This window comes from Salminus brasiliensis, chromosome 15 (genome assembly GCF_030463535.1).
Source record: "Salminus brasiliensis chromosome 15, fSalBra1.hap2, whole genome shotgun sequence".
Lineage (NCBI taxonomy): Eukaryota > Metazoa > Chordata > Actinopteri > Characiformes > Bryconidae > Salminus > Salminus brasiliensis.
In genome coordinates this window covers 25,370,528-25,391,879 of record NC_132892.1, presented here as the reverse complement: position 1 = coordinate 25,391,879, position 21,352 = coordinate 25,370,528, and the positions used below count along the sequence as shown (strand labels likewise).

The 21,352-nt window shown below is 40.3% G+C and overlaps 1 protein-coding gene across 2 annotated transcripts; it reads right to left on the bottom strand.

Moving 5' to 3' along the window:
* Positions 1-953: 953 nt before the first annotated feature.
* On the bottom strand, positions 954-17,790 carry sts (steroid sulfatase (microsomal), isozyme S). 2 transcript variants are annotated; one of them, XM_072657455.1, is made up of 10 exons: positions 17,750-17,790; positions 13,506-13,652; positions 12,325-12,446; positions 11,959-12,081; positions 10,585-10,999; positions 9,167-9,303; positions 7,373-7,510; positions 6,192-6,351; positions 4,576-4,697; positions 954-3,594 (listed from the first exon to the last, which is right to left on the bottom strand). In XM_072657455.1, the coding sequence occupies exons 2-10, from the start codon at positions 13,649-13,651 to the stop codon at positions 3,200-3,202; spliced, it is 1,758 nt and encodes a 585-aa protein (XP_072513556.1). In that variant the 5' UTR covers position 13,652; positions 17,750-17,790; the 3' UTR covers positions 954-3,199. The 2 variants fall into 2 exon arrangements, with proteins under 2 accessions (XP_072513556.1, XP_072513557.1); XM_072657456.1 differs by lacking the exon at positions 17,750-17,790 and adding an exon at positions 15,605-15,612.
* Positions 17,791-21,352: the final 3,562 nt, after the last annotated feature.

Sequence of the window (21,352 nt, the reverse complement as noted above, 5' to 3'; positions counted from 1 at the left end):
AGCTTCTCTGGCTCACGCCCTGGCCCATTATTACCTCTTTGCTAAGCATATGCTCTTATTGAGTGCCACCAGCCCTTGCCAGCACCTCACCTTATTGTGAAGATAATTCACAATAAGCGTCTTAACCAGAGAAACGAAGATATATGCCTGAGCCAGGGATTCCAATATCCCTTCAAAACAAAACACGTTGTGCTGTGAAGTTCTCCAAACGCCCTTGACCAGAGGAAATGAGCAGTGTCCAGGCTGTTCCCACCAACACCTGAAAGCTTTATAATGCTGTACTGGAGCCAGCTAGAGTGAATAAAGTCCCTCTTTATAGCCCATGTCGGGCTTGGCCCCGGTCACACTGCACTATGGATGAAGAGCAATGTTGTACTGGTGGCTGAAGGTAGCTGCGCTACTCCGTCCAACATTCAACTGTTGGTATGGTTGGCATTTGTTTATGAGCCCTGCTATCTTTAAACACCTTAACTATCCACCCATGTAGTGACTGTTTATCCAGATTTTAAAGGTACCAACCTACAGAACCTGCTGGCACCATGTCTAATGCCAGGCGTGGGCTAGATAGGTATAAAGCCCCCTAGCACGGAGCCATGGAGCAGTGGAACGGTGTTCTCTGGAATGATGGATGGTGCTCCATCAAATATCTTTGGGATGAGTTTGGATGAAGTGGGGTGGTGATCATCCAACATCCTGACCTCACTAACACTCGTGTCACTGAATGCAATCAATTCCTTACAGCAATCTTCCAAAATCTAGTACAAGGTCTCCCCCTTGGACAGTGGACAGTTACTCCACTATTTTCATCATCCTCGATTTTGAAAGAAATGATGAATGAGCAGGTGTCCCAATACTTTTTGTACATGGATTGTTGCCTAGCTAAGGAGTCAAATATCTTTGCCAGCATGAGCTCATTTGCTTATAGGCAGTCACAAAAGAATCAAATAGAAGGATGAAGTTATGATTTTTATTTCTGTGATTTCAGTACAGTAAGAATCTGCAATGATCTGCAAGGTTTTTTTTTTTTACACATCTGCTGAGTAATCCTTCCAGAGCACATTGCCTTCTGTTCTCTGATTAACCTGAGATATGATATTTTGGTCTGGGCTGTTGGATTCCTTTTACACAAAGAACACCATACATGAAATGAAACAAAATAGCAATGAGAAGTTGAAGAACACTGCCCAAGACTCTCGGTTTCCTCAACCCTGCTACATGTTAAATTCTAACAAATCAGGCATCAGGCGCATCTGGGTTCTTCTTTGCAGGCACAGTGGTAGTCTTCAAGAACACCTGCTGCATTTGTGGTTGTAAATGTGTTTTTTTGGGTTAACTCAGTCAGCCAAAACCACATTTAATGCAGTTTAATTAATGCTATTTTGAAGGCTTTCAAACAATTTACGAAAACAAAGGTTTCATCCAACTCTAATCATCAGCATGAAAGCTTGGCTTCTTAGCAAACCTTCCTTTTATTTAGTGTGTTCCTTTTTGGTTCAGGCTATTGTGCTACGGTCCCACAGCAGGTAAAAGTGGCCAAAATCCGAATGTGACACACCTGTGCTCTGTGTGGAAGATACACACTGAATCGATCATTCTGTGAATCTGTGATTGGGTCACTGGAATATGTAGGGCTGAAATTTGACCCTTAGCTGATACTCTGCAATGAGTGTCAGTCCGAAATTCAGGACTTCTCCTTACTTCCACTACACTTGAAGTTTAAAGAAACCAAAAACGCAAACCAAAGAAGTGGGCGTGGTAGAAATTGTTGTTTAGCGAGCTAGAAACACATTCTCGGTGATAAGCCTAGCTGTCAGCCACTGGAACTCCTTGATAGCTCCTGAGATTCTGGCGAGGATGAAACTGAAACCTCAGGTGAAGCACTGCTCTTTTATGAATGTATGGGCATCAGTTTAGAAGCGTGAAACTGTTCAAATGAATGTCTGATAAAGGTCACATTAAATAGTGTTGACCATGTGAACAGCCTACAAAAAAAATGGATGTGGTGACAAAATGGGATTGGGCCCACTTTACCTGCTGTGTGAACGAGGCCTTACATTACTCACGCAGCATAAACTACATTCAGAAAATTACGCAAAACAGCAATCAGAAGTATCCCAAACTGCAAGGATTTCTCTGGAGACTTGATTCATAGTTTTTTCATTCTCTCATACAGAGAATATGGCTGCTGTCCAATGAAAAACATGCATTCTCCATGGTTTGGGCCCTTCAAATGCTCTATACACTGTGCAAATAATTCTGGGTAAAGGGACCAATAGAAATGCTCTAAATCACTTGGAATAGACTCACATTTACTTCCGTTAAGAGCATTTTTGCCTTCTCCTGTAAAGCCAGCATTTTGTAGATACATGTTTTTCACCAGACAGTGACATATAGCCAGTTACAGACAGTTATTGTGCAACATTGATTGTAATTCAAGAGCTTGAATGCAAATCTGGCTATTAATAGCAACAAACATTTTCAGGTCTGTTCAAGATTTTGGTAAAGCTACCATAAGTAAAGGTCTGTTAACACTACCTGCCACATATACACAAATTTAGCATTAGCTTAAAAGATAAAGAAAAAAAAAAAATCCCAAGCGAAAGTAATATGGACCACTGAGATGCCCCATTTTACATCTTTCACCTGTAAAACAAATACACAAGTGGCAAAGGCTGGATTAGATGGCTTTGTTATCCGTCTTGGATAAGAAGCACAGGTTGCAGTAGACTGTGATGGAGAGCCTTATGTATCCTGGATTTGAGTGTTCCTCTGAGAAATTATCGAGGGGTTTCAGGGACCAAGCTCAAGCTTCCAAAGGCCTTTCATAAATCATCCAAACTCAAACAGAAAATGTTCAGAGGAATATTCCCAGCCTTTAAGTCCTCTTTCTTTTTGCCCGAGGAAAGACAGTGGCTCAGTGCTGAAGGCAGAGATGCTGGTTGGAATATCTGTCCAAGGGCGCCCAGGGATATGGATATTAGCACATTCAGAACTCAGGGTGCCTCCTAGAGGGTTCAGAGCCACGGGATTAAGTGTGTGATATGCAGAGTTGTGTTTCCAACCTAGATATCCAGGCCATTATATTGTCTGGGCAGATGGGTGAGGTTTGTTGCAGTGGGCGAGAGTTTCACACATTTTTCACGATATTCACAAATCGCAGGGTAGGGTTAACTCACCATTCAGACAGACTGCAAACCTTTTAGTTTCCATATCGGTCTACCTCAAAATCCAGAGATCCTTTCTGGTGGTCTCGCTCACACTGGCACAGCTGGCTGAGAGAGGAGCAGCATGGCTGGAGCCAGGGCTTCCACAGCAAGTGCCCAAGCGAGAGCTGGTCCACCATAGGCTTTACGCCCTGGGTGTGGACCCTCACCGCTTCCACCATCACCTCCACAATGGAGGAGAAGTTAGGCTCAGTGGCTGGGGTCAGTGGGGAGTTTTCAGATGGGTCCCTGGAGAGATCGAAAAGAAGCGGAGGGTCATGGCGGGTGATGTAGCCTTCGTTGCAGAAGCAGGCGTGTGTGTGAAAGCAGGCCGTTCCATTTTTGGGGTAAAAATTAGGCGTGAAGAAAAAGGCTTTCCACACAGAGGTACCTGGTAGGCATAGGAACAGAGGCAGGGGGTTGAGGAAAAGTAGGCAGACAGAAAAAGGAAGCTCTACATCCCATGAACACCCAAGTCTTTTTTTAACAGCTGATGTTAAAGTACAGCATCTACCAGTTTCAGTTTGGATGGTATGAGGACGGTGTCTGAAACAGGAGATAGCTAGCTGACTTGATGGCTTGCTGTCCACGCTGTTTTACAAGGCAGTGTAGTGATGAAGGCTTCTGTAACCAAATCACAAAAGGCAGCAATATGTCCTGATGTTGCCATGGTATTGAATACTCACTGCTAGATATGAGCAGTTAGCTGGTTTCCTATCTGCATACCTCCAATGAACATTAAACCTGTTTAGTCTCTTTCTGATGGTAGGTGTAGTACTTTGACATCTACTGTGGCAGTAGTTATCTACAGGTCCCCTAATGACATTTTATAACTGGGCTGAATGTGCTATACATCCTGATCTGGCCATGTTTTCAGCTGTTTTAAATGTTCCCCACTAGTAAATGATTTAGCTTGCAGTGGAACAGCTGGTTTCTAATTGTTCTGAGATCTTTTTAAATCCCTCCCCAGACTCATCTGCAATGTGTCAACATGCTTCTCTTGTTATTTTCAAAGAATTTCGCATTTGTTTAGCCTTTTTATATATATTTTCCCTAAATACTAAAATTGCAGTCATTTTCTATTGATTGGTCGATGGTTTCCTTGCATATCACAGTAAGCTATTTAAAACAAATAATGAAATATATATATTCATTAATTAGTTTTTAAATAGCTTACTGTGATATGCAAGGAAACCATCGACCAATCAATAGAAAATGACTGCAATTTTAGTATTTAGGGAAAATATATATAAAAAGGCTAAACATAAAAGTTTTACATAATAAAAGTCAAGAACTGAAAGAACGCATTCCTGTCAATGATCCAATGTCATGCTACAGTGTGTGCACAGTATATATGCATGGTAAGGCTCACTGTTTGCAGGGCACCATCTCACAGCGTTTAGATAGGCATTGCAGTAATGGAACAGAAACTCATGTTCAGAACGCTCCACTCGACCCTGCAGCAAGGGCATGAGGTCTCGACCGTCGATCTGCCTAAACACACACACACACACACACACACACACACACACACACACACACACACAATTGGGTATATCCAGCAGTGTCCTCAAATACAGACCTTCGACTTTTTATGTAATTGTTGTTGTCAATCAATCTGGAAAGGGATGTAAGGTAATTTCCAAACAATGCAAAGTCAATCATTCTTCCCAAGAGTGGACGTCACAGCAAAGTTACCCATCAGAGAAATTGCAAAAAAAAAAAAAACAAGAGCTACAGGTCAGACTTCAGGCTTCCATTAGCTTGTTAAAAGTTCAAGTTCATGATGGTACAATTAGAAAAACACTGAACGTATGAAAGTATGGCTTGTTTGGAAGGTTTGCCAGGAGAAAGCCTCTTCTTTATAAAGAAGAAGAACACAGCGGCGCAGCGTGAGTTTGGGAAGTTGTATCTGAACAAACCACAAGACTTCTGGAACAATGTCCTTTGGACAGATGAAACAGGATAAAAGCGGTGAACAGCATGTCAGCTTGAACATCTCCTACCATAGGTCACCTTGCGGTCAATGAATCAACCATGAACTCCTCTGTATACCACAGTATTCTAGAGTCAAATGCAAGGTCATCTGTTCAACAGATAACGCTTAACTGAAATTGGGTCATGCACCAGGACAATGACCTCAAGCATACAAGCAAATCTAGAACAGAACAGCCGAAAAAAAAATGGGTTGCAGTGGCCCAGTCAACCTCCAGATCTCAATCCAACTGAAATGCGGTCAATGCTGGCGGGACCTTGAAAGAGACAAACAAATGGCCACAAACATCAATGAACTAAAGCAACACTAAAGACCGCTGGGCCAAAAGTCCCCCAGAATGATGAGACTGATGGTCATACAGAAAACCATTACTGCAAGGTAAAAATGGAATATGTTGTGTGCCGTTGTTCATCTGAGGTCATTTACCTAATTTTAAGACCTGATGTTTTTTATTATTATTATTATTATTATTATTATTATTTAATTATGAACTGATACAGAAAATCATGGATTACCAAGAGCCAACTTGGTAACCAACTTTCATTTTGATGACTGTTGTAGTAATTATATACAGTGTATTATATATTAATTGATTGAACTAATAAAATTAACAGTACATTAGCTTTGGCAAAATGTGTTTTAGTCAGGTTACCTTTTACAATAAGTTCCTTTTGGTATTATTTTCAGAAAAAAAGCTGAACAATCTAACCAAAACAAGCTACAGCAAGTAAGACATTCTTTTCATATAAAATAGCACCACACGGATTAATGTAAAGTATAAACAACACCTACTGATGCCCGATACTGCAATTTACATAGAATACATAATACTGTGATACTGAATTTTATCAGTGCTTTGCACAGCACTAGATGAAATGCCATCAAATCAGACAAACACCAGCGAGAATAAGATACACCACAGTGACCCAGATTTGTACACTGTCACTTTGATTGACAGATGACAACTGAGCTGCTGGGTGGCGGACGCTCACCTGTCACTGGGTATATTAGCTCCTGCTAGGTTTACCACGCTGGGGAAAAGGTCCATGTTGCTGGTGGGCTCGTCAATAACCTTTCCTGCAGGTAGCTGACTAGGCCAGCGGAGGATGCCTGGGACACGAATGCCTCCCTCCCAATTGGTTGATTTCCCTGCTACTCATAAAGAGAGAATGGGAATGGCAGAAACACAGTTAGCATTTGAAAGTAATTACATGGAAAGGGCATTTTCAAACTTTGATATTTATTAAAATATTCATTTGAAGTACTCCTGAAAACTCTTCAAGGACACTTGGCATTTCAAAGGAAATATTTCATTATAACGTGGAGCTCATTCCTTCCCCACATGCACACTTTCCTGCCTTTTTCCACTTCGTGATCACAAAAAAAATTTGGATCTGTAATGATGACAATATAACTGGCATTCAAAAGCCTGAAATCAATGTTTCAAGTGATATAAAATCAAACTGAATGCAGATGAATGTATGCAATGATTCCAACATGTTGGTATTTTGGCATTTCACAGGTAATTATCAGGAAGATTTTTATGGATAAAGTAAACTTGGATGTAATAAGAAAAAAACAAAAAAGTTCTTAAATTACGCAAAAGGCTGTAGCATGAGAATGGTACTGCAACCTGTTGTTGTTCATTTTCTGAAATAAGCGAAGTGAAAATAAGCACATATCCTCTACAGAGATTACAATTACTTATATGTTAACTTAATTTTACAGATCAATAAACAATAAACCACTATAAAGGCATGTGCAAAGGTTATGGCATAATTTAAATGCTGTTTCCCTCCCCTCCCCCGCCCCCATACATTTTTGGCACTATTGTGTTTAAAATGTAAAGAAGTTAATAATAGTTTATCTTTTAAATACAAGTTAGTTGAATAATTCAATCATTTTAACAAAGTAAATCAACTAAACTAGTCATTTGAACAGGCATATACTTTTTCACATACTGTCCAATAAAATTAACATCCAGGATACATTGTGGTTAAACAATTAAATAAAATCCTGAAACATTCTACTATAACAAACAGGAACACAAAGATGAACACATTAAGACAAAGATTAATAAGAATATATATATATATATATATATATATATATATATATATATATATATATATATATATATATATATATATATAAAAATTAAAAAAACACTTACCCTTATAGATGCCGCTGTGGCCCCCGTGTACCTCCCCATTAGCAGAAATCTCCTCTAAATGTGGACCCTGATCTGAGGTCAGGTAAACCAGAGTGTTCTCCACCAGCTTAAGACGTTCCAAAGTCTTCATTATCTGACCTACAAACAGCGAAGGCACACATGATGACATTTCCTCTAATATACAAGAGGGAATGCAACACTGTGAGGAATTGACACTTATGGGCTGCAGCCATAGACATGAGATTGTATAGTGAATATACTCTAGTCCTCCTCCAATTCTCACTACAAACCGACAATAATTTTAGAGAATTTTACAAGCCAAGGTCCAAACCAAGGTTTCTGTTACACTGTATACTTTTGATCTTGCACTTGTTAAAACGTTCTGTTTTAGGCAAAGTCTAGGTGACTTTTGTATTTGGCAGTATCAAAGCTTAAAGTATCTTTTAGCCTACTCACTACTAGCTAGGGATATTGTCTGAGTGAAAAGTAAGGCACATTTGTAGGTCACTCTGAATAAAAGTGTCTGTTAAATGCTGTAAAATGTAATGTACTATAGTGAGCTCACTAAAGATTTTTAGATGATATGCCTATGCCCTATTATCATTGCCTTCTTGGGCTGCGTCTCCCCAAATACTTGACACTGATTGGTTTGTAGTGGAGTGTGTCTGACCCTGGCGTGTTGTCAGGAAGAAGCAGGTAAATAAATGATGAACCATAGCTTTATATATATATATATATATATATATATATATATATATATATATATATATATATATATATATATATGACAATTTCTTCGGAGCTACCAATTAACCCACACGTTTGTAGCTTCCCCTAGCACTAGCAATGCTCTCCACACTAGGAGGGTAAGGACTAAAACACTTCTCCTCCGATACATGCAAAGCCAAAATGTGAAAATGCTGAGTCCCCAACTCCACCACACCAGTTAACAGATGCCTGTGGCGGCTAACACTGCTTAAGAGTGAGGGTAAGAGCGCCACCTACCCACCTGAAGAGAGCATGGACAGTAGTGCTCCCTCAGACTCTGCCCGCCAATGGCAAAGCGGCATGGCTGGGGGCCACAAGTTCAACAGCTGAGCCTTAGTGTAGCATTTCGAATTAGAAACTCAATGTTATTAAGTAAAGTGACTAAACAAGACATGCTACAGTCTCTCATTAAGTGAAATAAGGTTTCTGCCCATCTTCTATAATGTTTGTCCTTTCATCATAGGTAGGTCAAATACTGACCTCAGCCAATGGCAAAGAGAAGCATCAATAATATACATCAGAATATCTATAACAGATTTCTTTTGTCTGTTTACTGGCATTGCCTACATGCAAAATTAACTGCAGAGCAGGCTGAAATGGAGAAGGAAAGTGACATGAAAATGGCTTGCATGTGTCTGGATGGAGTCACACTAGCCTTGGCACAGACATGCGCCCATGAAAAGGAAAATAATTAAGAAATTACAGAATATATTACACATTATCCATGACTTTTGTGGGAGTGTGTGAAAAAATACTGTTCCAAAAAAGCAAGATTGTAGTACTTCCTACACAATGCAGTTCAGGAATCGATCTTGAAGAGATTTATCCATACTGCAAAAATAAAGACCAATATGCTGCTGCCATTGTCAGAGTGACCTCCATCATGACTGCCTGACTGTTTACAACCCACTATGTTTCCCATGCAAACAAGGCTGGTTTCTCTGATTCTTCCACAGAACAAAAGTGCCTAGACATTAGATAACGCTTTTCCTTCAAGTCACAATGTGTAGCCTCCACAATCAGTACCTACACTCCAGTCCACTTCCATGACAGCGTCGCCATAGAGACCGTGCCGGCTCTTGCCGCGGAAGCGTGGAGAGGCGAAGAGGGCTGTGTGGACTTGGAGGAAAGAGAAGTAGAGCAAGAAAGGTCTGTCAGAGCTCCTGTTGAAAAACAGACACAAAATGTTCATCTGCAGGAGTCACATGACATTGTCTCATCACTGCTAAAAGCACTAAATGAACAAAACTAGGCAAAAAAAGTTATGCTGTTTTGATAGCAATACTAAGACTTTGATAGCCATCTGCACATACTGTATCTTATGGTAAACATCCCTGCAAGCAAAGCAAACAGATAAGAGATGGCAAACAGCTATGAGCTACATATCTGTAAAACAAGAAATGATAACAGTAGTGCTCCTAATCTGTCCTTTCAGTGTCAATATAGCTGATTCAGATCAACTCTAAATATAAATGTGCAAACATCTGGAGAACACTTAAAGAATTTTTTTCATTCAGTGTCTGACACGTTCAGTTCAGTGCAACACTTTGACACATTTAGAACTAAGGATGTCCCAGTCAAATGTCGGTGAGTGTACACTGCCAATTACCTTAAAGGTGCCCTGGAATGTCTGTATTTACTCTTTGGCACAGTTAAGTAATGCGTTATACATGGACAGGACTGTGAGGCTCAAACACTGTTGTGTCCTCTTTCAAAGACCAATATAAGTAAACCAGAGCTGTAAAACAAGCAATTTTAAAATGCCAAAACTGGTACGCAACAGTCTTGACTGATCTATATTACATATATTTAGGCACCCAATTAAACATGCTATCGAAAGTTTTTCAAGGCTAAACACAACGTCTATTTTGTGGGAAATGTGGAGGATAAAAAGGCTACAACCTAATGCAAGGCCAACCACAGAAAGACAGAGCTGTGCATTACAGGAAAGCACACAAAGCAAGCAGACACTAGCATGGGTGCTAGGTTAAAAGCTAACCCTACCAGCCTACAATTTCTTCAGCTAGCTAAATGCACATGGTGGCGACTGGACACAGATAGGGCCCAGAGAGGACAGCAACATGAACCAGCCAATCAGAGCAGAGCTTTTTTTTTTTTTTTTTTTTAAATAGCCCACCATAAAAGGAAAGATCTGCATTTCCATTGTCATTCTGAGGCAGAATAACAGGCTGTAAATATATGTGAAAATGCACCTGAGCATTTTTCACTCCAACCAAAGATACATACTAACTATTTATACCAAAAAAACAACTTAAAATACTAAAAGGAATGCATTCTATGGCAATAAAAAACCCAAAAACAAACTAAATAAATAATAAAAAAATAAATAAATAATAATAAAAAATCATCACAACACAAAAAACAAATAGTAAGCACAAAAAAAAAAAAAAACATAGAAGTACGCAGAATGAACTTCCTCAGACCTCTCCAGAAACTCCATGGCCTCAGCGGTCATCCTCTGCGTTAGATTCTCAGACACATACGGCTGCTCCACCACCTCGTCTCCTCTCATCAGGAAGCAGTTAAAACTGGGGAATGTGAGGACAAACAAGGCAAACACAGCCAATGGCACAATCAATAAAGCCACCAGGCCCAGCGTTAGCCTCTGGGATATGGATATGGTTCCAGTAGCATGGAGGACAAAGAGGGTGGCCAAGGCAGCTCCCAGTGTGCTGTAGGGGACGTGGGAATGGATGTTGTAGAAAACAGAGCCGTGACCCGGCTGGCAGTCCCGCAGGTTAGTCATGGGGATCCCGTAGAAGTGGTCAAAGCCGTGGGCTTTCGGATGGTGGCAGTGATCGCTGCTGTGTTCACAGTTAAGGCCCAAGTGCCACTTTCCTGTAGTGGAAAATAAACAGAGCATTTAAAACAATGACAAATGTGTGACCCCTTTAACCCTAGGCATGGTACCTACACTCACAAAGATAGAGACCCCAACAAGGGTTCTTTAGAGACATGGGAATACAATGCAACTACTAATGTACCATTATATTTATTGGCTACGAGCTCAAGCTCTTCTCCAGTGATGTATAGCTGTTAGCTTTCAGAACTACTCAGTGTCCAGACTCAATATTCATTCTGTTCTGAAGTCAGGAGGCCAACATGCAGCAGGTTTTTAAAAAAATCTGGATAAATGTGGTCTACATCTCTAAAAAGTTTGTGGATGACGTCAATGTCAAAACTCTGATGGTACATCTTTATCCTTTTTGTTTTCCTGGCACAAATGAGGTTTTCAGTCAATGCGAGTAGGCCTGTTCCTATAATTACTCTTTGTACAATATATGGACATGACCTGAATCTTTTTTTGCTGATGTTGATATTGGTACGCGGTAGAGTAATATTATAGCCTTTTACACAAATAGGTCTCAGATTATGCTGTTCTTATAAGTGTTGTCCTGCCCGCATCACCGAAGTTACATAGGGCAGAAACTCATGTGCTGAGCCCAGAGCAGCAACAATAGAGATGCTATTCTCCCGATTACAGTCAGTAAAGCATCAATATGATTTGAAAGCTGTCATTTAAAGGTAAAAATGTCCCATTATGGTGGGAGGGGGGGGGCAGCGCTGCCTGACTGAATGTAATGTGCTGGTTTTAATGATTGTGAATCTGGCAGTTGCTCTTTCCATCATGTCAATGTAAATTCCATGATGAATGGAATAGAAACGCTCCAAAATGACTGGGGAAAGAAAATGTGAATAAAATATTTCTGCATTAAGTTTCACTGAAAGTTGAGAAGGGTTTTTGTTTCCTTCTCTGATCAAGTTGCCATTTTGGAATTTGGTGATATGGCAGTTACCAATTGCAGCAGTTGCATATCCCTGTTCTTTCAGGATCCGGGCAAATGTGAGCTCCTGTTGAGGAAGACCACCAGAAGCTGCTGAGATGATATACACCCCAACACGGCCATGACTTGCCATTCCTGCACACACACGTTGCAAACATTAGGTCTCTGAACATAGCGGAGTCCCAGACTTGCTACAATTAGTCTGACAATGAAGAGACAAAACGATGATGAATGGTCTCTAACAGAACTACACACAGAGACCTTCCATGTTCTAAAAGACTCTCTGAAAGCTTGATAATGAGAAGGGTGTGCCCTCGACTTTCACAACACAACATTAAATGGGGGGTTTTGCTTATTACACAGACTCAGGTTCCTGACCTGACCGTATGGGGTATCTGCCAGTGAGGAAAGCCGCCCTGCTGGGGGTGCAGAGGGGGGAGGCAGCGAGGTGCTGGGTCAGCTTTACCCCATCCTGTGCCAGCATGTCAATGTGGGGCGTCCTGCGGTGCAAATCACAAAATACAGTGTTTACAAGAGCCACCAGCAGAGCTGCTGTCACACAGCTTAAGCGAATGTGTAGCTCTTGCTCTGAATAGAATGATGACTGTAGAACTGCATACAACTGACATTTACAGTAATGCAGTACATACACACAACACTCTAGGGCTGTGTATTGGAAAGAACCTGGCGATACAACACGCATAATGATACAGGAGTTACAATAATGTACTGTGATATTGTGAGCAGTGCGCTATATTGTGATTTTATTTAATAAAAAAAATAATAATTGAATTGTGTAAAAAAAAAAAAAAAACACCACCTGATATCTACATGATATCTAAGCAATAGAAAAGTTAAACTTTTATCCAATCTGAACAGTGGGTTCAGGGTACAAAACCATAAAAAAGTAAATAAATAAAGGACCTTTCACCAGATTTCAACAGAAGTCAATGATCAAACATGTCACAATATAAACAATACACTCCGTGTACTGAAGATTGGAATAAAATAAATGATCTTGGGCAAATATCATCCACCTCTGGGAAATATGTCATGGAAAATTAATTACATTTGCTTAATATGGCACTGCACATTTGGCACCATAATGTGACTACTGCTCATGCCCACATTGCAAGGACTATGCCAAACTGATATTGTGTAGCTTTACATGGAGATAATTTCTTACACCCCTAAATGTTTAATGCAACAACACCTGCCTCCTGAATCATGTCCCGTCCACAAACTTTACTGCTTTATCTATGACCCATCAAATGCATGTCAATTCATTTGAACAGATAAGGGCATTTGTGCATTCGTGATGGGTCCTCCCCCTCTATAATGACCTCTCATAGTGCTTGTTTAAAGCACACACACTGGCTAGGGATAGAGTTCCTGATCATATTTTGCTCAGATTCTAAAAACCTGGCGTTTGTCCTTTGAGGCCGCTTTTTTCCGTTCCAGACGGAGATCACGCTTTGTGCAGCCGAGCTGCCGCCTATGAAAAAGACTCTGTCGCAAAGACCTGAAATGAAAGCCGACAGCGGAGCCATGCAACCTACTTCAGAGTTGTGTTTCCATAGCATCCAAGGTCTCCAATTCCCAAATCATCCACAACCATTAGCACGAAATTAGGCTTCGAAACACCCTGAGCCGAAGGCGTGGGGAGCAGCAAGCCGAGGGAGAACAGGATCCACAGAGACTTCATTCTGCATGAGTCAAGAAAAAGAAAAAGACAACCCTAATCAAAGCCTCGTGCTTTGTCAACATGCTACTTTGCTATACATTTATTAGAGTGCCTTGGGGACTACAGGAACAGGGGCAATTTGGGTCACAAGCTCTGTAAAATAGGAAGGACTAGGTCTCAACTGATATATGGTGTGGCAGAAATCAATGCTTTTATTGTTTTCAGCAAATAAGTCACAGATGAAATATAGAATATAAATATTAGAATAATATAAATATCCAATATACACTATATAATAATAATACAATAGGAAAAAAAAGGTTTGTATTATTTATAAAACAAATCCATTTAAAATATTCACTTTACGTTTAGGATGAGCTGGGGAGTATGAACTTTCTGACCTTATTGATGGTGTTGTTGCCAAATGCAATCAAATCTTCAAAGCAATGTTCCAAAATCTAGTAGATAACCTTCCCGGAATATTAATCTATTTCTCCAACAAAAGTAGGATAAACTTTTTTTTTTTCTAAATACCCTTGATCTCAGAAGAAACAATGAATGAGCAGGTGTCCCAATACTTTTGTCCATAAAGTGCATAAGCAAAAACCTTGCTTCTTCAAAATGGCAACTTTACAGGAGAAGGAAAAGACCTTCTTAACTTTCAATGGGAGTCCAAGTAAAAAGACCCCCCCCCCCCCCCCCCAAGTCATTTGGGTGCATTTCTATTGGTCCACTGATAATAATGCAATGAAATGAACATAAGTTAAGCGAAAAAAAAAAAATGAAGATACAAGGTTTTTGTATGACAGCGATGATACAGATGCCATTGGAGCAACTCAAGGTCATGACCAGCAACAGCTTTTCAGCAAGCTAACCATGCGCCATGCCCTGGACAGAATGTCAGCTAAAACTCTGAATTAATTACATATTTTTTTAATTATTATAATTTAATTTAATATAATTTTATATGAAATAAAATAAGTTTATATTTAATAATATTATTTATTATTGTTACAGTTCCAACCTAAGCTAGGCTAGGCTGTGAGATGGCTCGTGAGTTAACCAGCCAATAAGCCCATTGTAAAAGGAAAATCTGCCCGTTTCATGCAAAATAGTCAAATAACAGGGTGGTAAATATGCTTGTAAAACCACATAACTGCACAGTGGTGGATTTCACTACCACTGACTCAGGCATGTCTAATACGCCTGCGCTTCACACATGCAGAATGTTGACTTCCAGGCTAAACCCGTTCAGATACTTGCTCGAGTTGGGGTAAAATCCGACATCAGGAAACACACATCAGCCCCGTGCTTTGCCGCTTTTATCAGCCAGTGACATCAAATGTTGCAACTCGGTTGTTGCAGTATGAATGCTGAACATGAATAACTTATTTAGGGGGCGCCTTATGCGCGGCGAATGCGAATAACTTGTACATAGACGTTGCTGTATGTGCCCTGAATATCAAAGTTTTCAGATTGATGCGACATCCTTGTGGTTTTGGCTGCGGTTGTAATATCAAACGCATCAAACAAAGCTCATGGTAAGTATGATGTCACAAGAATCCCCGTCCTGCAAATGTGATGGCTGCTTTCAAGCCTGTTCTTTGACCCTAAAATGAAAAGATATTGACAGAGATGTCAAACAGTAATGTCTGATCTTTTATCAGCTGTTAATAATGCATTTCAAATCTTACAAGAAGATTTCTCAGCCTCTTTACTTCTCCAACTGTCTCACTGGAGCTGAACAGACTAGGAGAGGGAGAGCGGAATGATCCTGAAGTATCGATCCGGACCATAAACAGACTAAAAAAAAAAAACAACTAAAAAACCCCCAGATATTATGCCTTCTTTATGCTGTAAACTCAATATCTATCCCTTCAGCATCAAAGGCGGCATCAGATTCCAATAAAAAGATAGATATTCAGTGGGAAAAGGGTATAATGCTTTCTTTACGCAGTAAAACTCAATACGTACCCTTTTACTGAACCCTGAAACTGCCTTTGAAGCTGAAATGTGAAAAGAAAAACAATATTTATGACTGTAGTAAACACACACACTATTAATTGTATATTTTGACAAGCAGACAAAATCCACCAGCGACAGATTCTTAAAAACTGCTCCTCAGATTCTCACCCATACTAAGTACAGTGATTTCTATTCAACATCTGCTGAACTTATAAACTAATCTAATTAAACAGCCCTAATTACAATCTCTGTAATGAAGAGTGCAGTTGAACAGTGTTCTTTAAACACTGATGATTTCTACAATATTAATATAAAAAAAATTATTATGATTTTGATAAAATATCACCATATTCCCTATCCCTACTGACCATGAGCTCTGACCTTGGTTGCCCCCGGTCAGAGCTCATTGTCATGGTACTGGACAATAAAGATATAAATAAATAAATAAATAAATAAATAAAGAAAGAAAATAATAAAAATAATTCAACCAACAAGATCTAAATGAGATTTTCAAAACATTTCTGGTACTGATATATTGTTTATCTGCTCTAGAGCATAAACAAACAACCCAGTTTGCAACATTCATTAAATATTACTGCCAATTTCCATCTGCAAACTTTCTTAACTGTCTAGTCTGACAGCTCTATTTGCAAGTGTTTCATCATTTACACTAGAATAAGGCACTGACGATATTCACAGTAATGCTCACTCGTAACACATTAACAAAATGTATCACCTATTTCAAGTATCATCACACTGCTTGACCCTACTGACCATGAGCTCTGACCCCGGTTTTATGACGAGATATGGGAACTATGCCAATTGTGGTCCTGGACAATAAAGGGAAAATAAATTGACATATTGTTTATCTGCTGTTAAGCAAAAAAACAAACAAACAAACAAACAAACAAAAAAAACCAGTTGGCAACATTCATTAACTATTACTGCCAATTTCCATCTGCAAACTTTCTTGACTGTCTAGCTCTGTTTACATCTCTAATTTTCAACAGTGTTTCATCATTTACACTAGAATAAAGCACTGACGATATTCACAGTAATGCTCACTCAGAAACTGATCACGATTTCAATAAAGTATCGTCATACTGCTCGACCCTACTGACCATGAGCTCTGACCCCAGTTTTATGACTAGGGATATGTGAAGCAAGTGAAATTGTGGTGCTGGACAACAAAGGTATTGTAAAGGGAATGAAATCTCAATATTTCTGGTTTTGACATATTGTTAATCTGCTGTTGAGCAAAAAACAAACAAACAAACAAACAAAAAAACAAAAACAGTTATTTTACAATATTACTGCTAATTTCTATCTGCAAACTTCTATCATCAGCCCTACTGACCATGAGCTCTGACCCCAGTTTTATGACTAGGGATATAGAAACTAAGCAGGTAAAAAAAAAAATTAATAAACAAATAATATTTCACAGCATGTCTGGTTGACATTATTTATCTGCTGCTAAGCAAAAAAAAAAAAAAAAATAATAATAATAATAATAATAATAAAACCACACAGTAATTAAATATGCAGACTTTCTTAACTGTTAAAACACTTGTCCAGGGTAAGCCCCACGCCCCTGTGAACGGCCCCAGGGTCACTGTCTCCAGAAGCAGCACAACAGCAAACAACCCCTGATGACCTGTGTCTCAGCTCAGCCCTACTTTTCTACTTTCCCGGGTTATAACGTTTGCATTTACTGGTTTTCACTGTAAATAAGTATACCGAGTACACCGATGCCCATTTTACAGCAGGCCCGTGCAGACTGCTCCTGCTCTCAGACAGAAGAGTGGGAGCGCTCGCGACCACGGCTGCAGCAGCAGCAGCAGCAGCAGCAGCAGCAGCAGGGGGGGGGGGGGGGGGGGTTGCTTTTGGGGTCGCAGATGCAGAAGTCGATAAGAAATAAACATCACCAGATTCCGAGATGTTGGAGAAAGAGAAAATGCCCACGTAAATATAGCTAGATAACCTCACCTAGCTTAGTTATAGCTACAGCAGCGGAGACGCTTCCGTCTTCTCGCCTGAACTCACGCCCTCACGACTCATTAAGGCTCTAATGTGGCCTGCTGTACTCGACAACCCTCGCATTAGTGTGGGAAAGTACGAGCAGAGCAGGTTGTGGCTGTGTGAATGGCTGCTCACCTTCAAGTCAAACTTCACCAACTGCCCCCAGTCGCCCCCCTGCAACGCTTCAAAACGAGGAAGACAGCTGTCACGTGACACGCGCTCGCCACTGTGATTGGGCAAGAGATTCAGCAAGCTGGCCAATCCATAAAATCCATAATAAGATTAGATAATCAGATAAGACAATCCTTTATTTATTTTTATTTATAATCTATACATATATATATATATATTATAAATAAAAGATATAGATAGTAATATATATATACTGAGTGTCCAAATGTTTGTAGACACCCCTAATAATGAAGGCATTCAGGTATTTTAAGTTGCAGCCATTGCTGACACAGATGTGCAAATGCACAATTACACAGCTTGGCCAGTCCATGTAGTATTGTCAATAGAATAGAAATATATATATATTATATTGTATATTGTATATATGTGTATATAATAAAGTGTATATACACGTACATACACATATACACACATATGTGTATATGTGTGTGTATCCCTAGAAAATCACTGCCAATAAAATGGGACATGTCGTTGCAGCCAAGGGTGGACTAGAGGGGTTTACATCCTCCCAGCATTTGGCTGTGGAGCAGTGGGGTGCCAGAATGATTTAGCAACCATCAGTATCTGACCCTGTCAACACTTTTCTGTTTGAATGCTATCAAATCCTCACTGCAATGTTCCATCATCTCATGTAAAGCCTTTTTAGAAGACTAGAGGCTGTTTACTAGGGGTGACAGATTAGGAACTACTGATCTAAAGGTCCTCTGGAAGTGATTTCATGGGATCCAATAAAGTCAGACTATTTAAAATCAATGAACTAAAACATGGCAAATGACTGAGACTCGTGTTCTGAACTGTGGATTACCATGTAGGTCTGTTTGAGCGCAGTGTAATCACACTTACCTACATAATGTGTTCTTACAACTTTCACTCGCCTGCCCTTAATATGAAAATGGCACATGGAAAGCAAATCATGTTAATTGTGGGGGCTGTGTGAGTCTTTCTCGCCTGCTTCTCCTCCGCTTTTGCCCGTAAGAGACACTTGGTTATTGCTTATTTTCTCTGTGCTCTGCTGTGTATTGGATGACTTGGCTGTACTGTGGGAATTCTTGCACATCTGTTACAGGAGCTATTAGGATGTGGCTCTAGTGCACCATGGACAAACAGCGCCACCTGATGCTTTAAAGAAATACAACTCATTTTCTTTTCTTTCTTTGCAGTTTTTCAATCATTTTTTTATTGTTATTTTTTTTAGAAATGTTGTAAGTAACTGAATTGATATTATCATGATCACATTGTGGAATGGACACTGAATATCAGACTGAATATCAGACTGAAGATCAGACGTCCACCAGCTCGGATAGCAAGATTCAGTTTCAGGCATTTAGTAGAGGCTCTTCTCCAGAGTGACTTACAGAAGTGCTTCACTGTTCACTATGAAAATATCCCTAGTTTAAATAAGCTAGAATCCAAATTCACCTCAACTCTACAGTGATTCTTTAGCTCCATTCCTTTTTGTATTGCACTTTTTACAACAAAGGCGTCCCACAACAGCGTATAATGTGTCCGTAGGCCCGAGCCAAGAACCACTTATATGCACCCTTTAAGAATGTAGCCATTATACTAAAACCAGTACAAGTTCCTGATTTTGTGGAGGATGTTTTAGGTGAATTGAGTAGACTGGTCTAATTTACACTTCTCTGCATGAATATCGGTTTATACACTGAATTAATGAAGTCATTATTTTTTAATACAATATTTTTCACACAGAAATGCTGAAATTTAAATGGGTGAAGTAATTGGAACGCGCCCAAGGGAATGACACAGCACTTAAAGTCAAAGACAATAAAAAAAAAGCAATGTATTCTGTGTATCTGAATTTAACATAATGGACCACTAATCATGTGAAATGAAGTAATTAGGAAAGTGAAGAAGGAGTTTGGTGATGACCCCTTCTCGCCCCAGAGGAATATACAGAATATTCATTTGTTGATGCTTGTCTGCCAAATCAGTTGGGACAACTCCCTGGGACAACTCAGACATTGGGCTGTGGAGCAGTGGAACTGTGTTCTCTATAGTGATTGAGCTCTGTCCTGTACCTCTGGGATGAGATGGCGTTTTGACCTGGCTCTCCACTACCCTCCTGCCCGCTGTCCTGCTCTGGAGCCTCACATTGATTCATCCTAACCTCACTGCATGATTATGCTTCTGACTTTATCATTCTCGCTCACATTTTCTTGCTTGGCTTGACGCCACATTTACCATTTACCTTTTTTTTCTTAATTCAGTTTTGTTCTATTGTCTTTATTCCTGTTTTGATGTTTATTATGATCCGGTGTCGACCTGAGGAGGACGGGTTCCCCTTTTGAGTCCTGGTTCCTCTCAAGGTTTCTTCCTCTCAACCCGAGGGAGTTTCTCCTTGCCACTGTTGCCACTAGCTTGCTTAAAAGAGGCTCGGACCCGGATCTCTGTAAAGCTGCTTTGTTTGCAAAAAGGTAAAGGTGCACGTATTTATCACTGTAGTATGTACAGCAAAATGTGTCCTCTGTATTTTACCCATCTGGGATAGTAAACACACACACAAGTAAACTAGGGGCTGTGAGCACACATACACTCAGAGCGTTGGGCAGCCAACTCCATTTGCAACATGACTTAAGAGCGATAACTGATCATCCATGACTACACCAAGTGACCAGTGAGTTCTCAAAGGAGACGGCAAGATCGTTGTGAAGTGCAGGAGTTCCCGGGATGTACAGCAGCTCTGTCTTGCTGGACTAGACTCATGCTGCACCTGTGCGAGCTCGGTTGGAAGAACACTTCAATCATTCGCAGAGTGTAGAAGAGGCCTTAAGTGACCTTTACAGGTGTTCGCCTGGTTCACCAACAACCCACAATTTGTTGTGCTGTACCTTCCAACATATCCCCCATTTCTAAATCCAATAGAGGAATTCTTTTCTGTGGCTGTGAAAAGGGTAGGAACACAGAGTCCACAAGCTTGTCACACTACTCACACTACAGGCAATGGAGGAGACGTGATGACATCCATACACATGAATACCAGGATTGGATCCGCCATGCCCAGCAGTTTTCCCCCACTGCTTGGCCAGGGAGAACATTGCACCTCATATAGATGAGGTCCTCTGGCCTGACCAGGATCAGACTCGGGATGCAGAGAGATCTGTTTTACTGCATTTTGCTATAAATACATTTATTTTGTTACCTTTTTGTGCTTTTGTAGTGTTTCGAGCTGTATGTTACTCAGTTTACATACAACGGTCTACATCCTACATAAAATACGTCACATTTGTGTTACATATACATGCAGTTCTGTAAATGCAACGTTGGGACAAAGACAAGACAACCATATTCACCATTTGTGATGGACACAGATGGAATTTGGCTTCTGCTTTTATCCCATCTGTGCAGTGAACACATACACACCAGTGAAACACACACACACAGTGGACAGTAAGTACACATGCCCGGGGCGGTGGGCAGCCATTGCTGCAGCGCCCAGGAAGCAGAGAGGGTGAAGGGCATTACTCAAGGGCCCAACAGTGGCAGCTTGCCGAGCACGGGTATCGAACCAACAACCCTGTCGTCAAT

Bases quoted from the DNA above. Each gene is read 5' to 3' on its own strand.
- sts (XM_072657455.1), bottom strand. From the start codon at position 13,651: ATGAAGTCTCTGTGGATCCTGTTCTCCCTCGGCTTGCTGCTCCCCACG. The intron at 12,447-13,505 runs GTAGGTTGCATG...TTTGCACCGCAG, and splicing joins TATGGAAACACAACTCTGAA to GACGCCCCACATTGACATGC. The intron at 12,082-12,324 runs GTCAGGAACCTG...GTGTGTGTGCAG, and splicing joins CAGATACCCCATACGGTCAG to GAATGGCAAGTCATGGCCGT.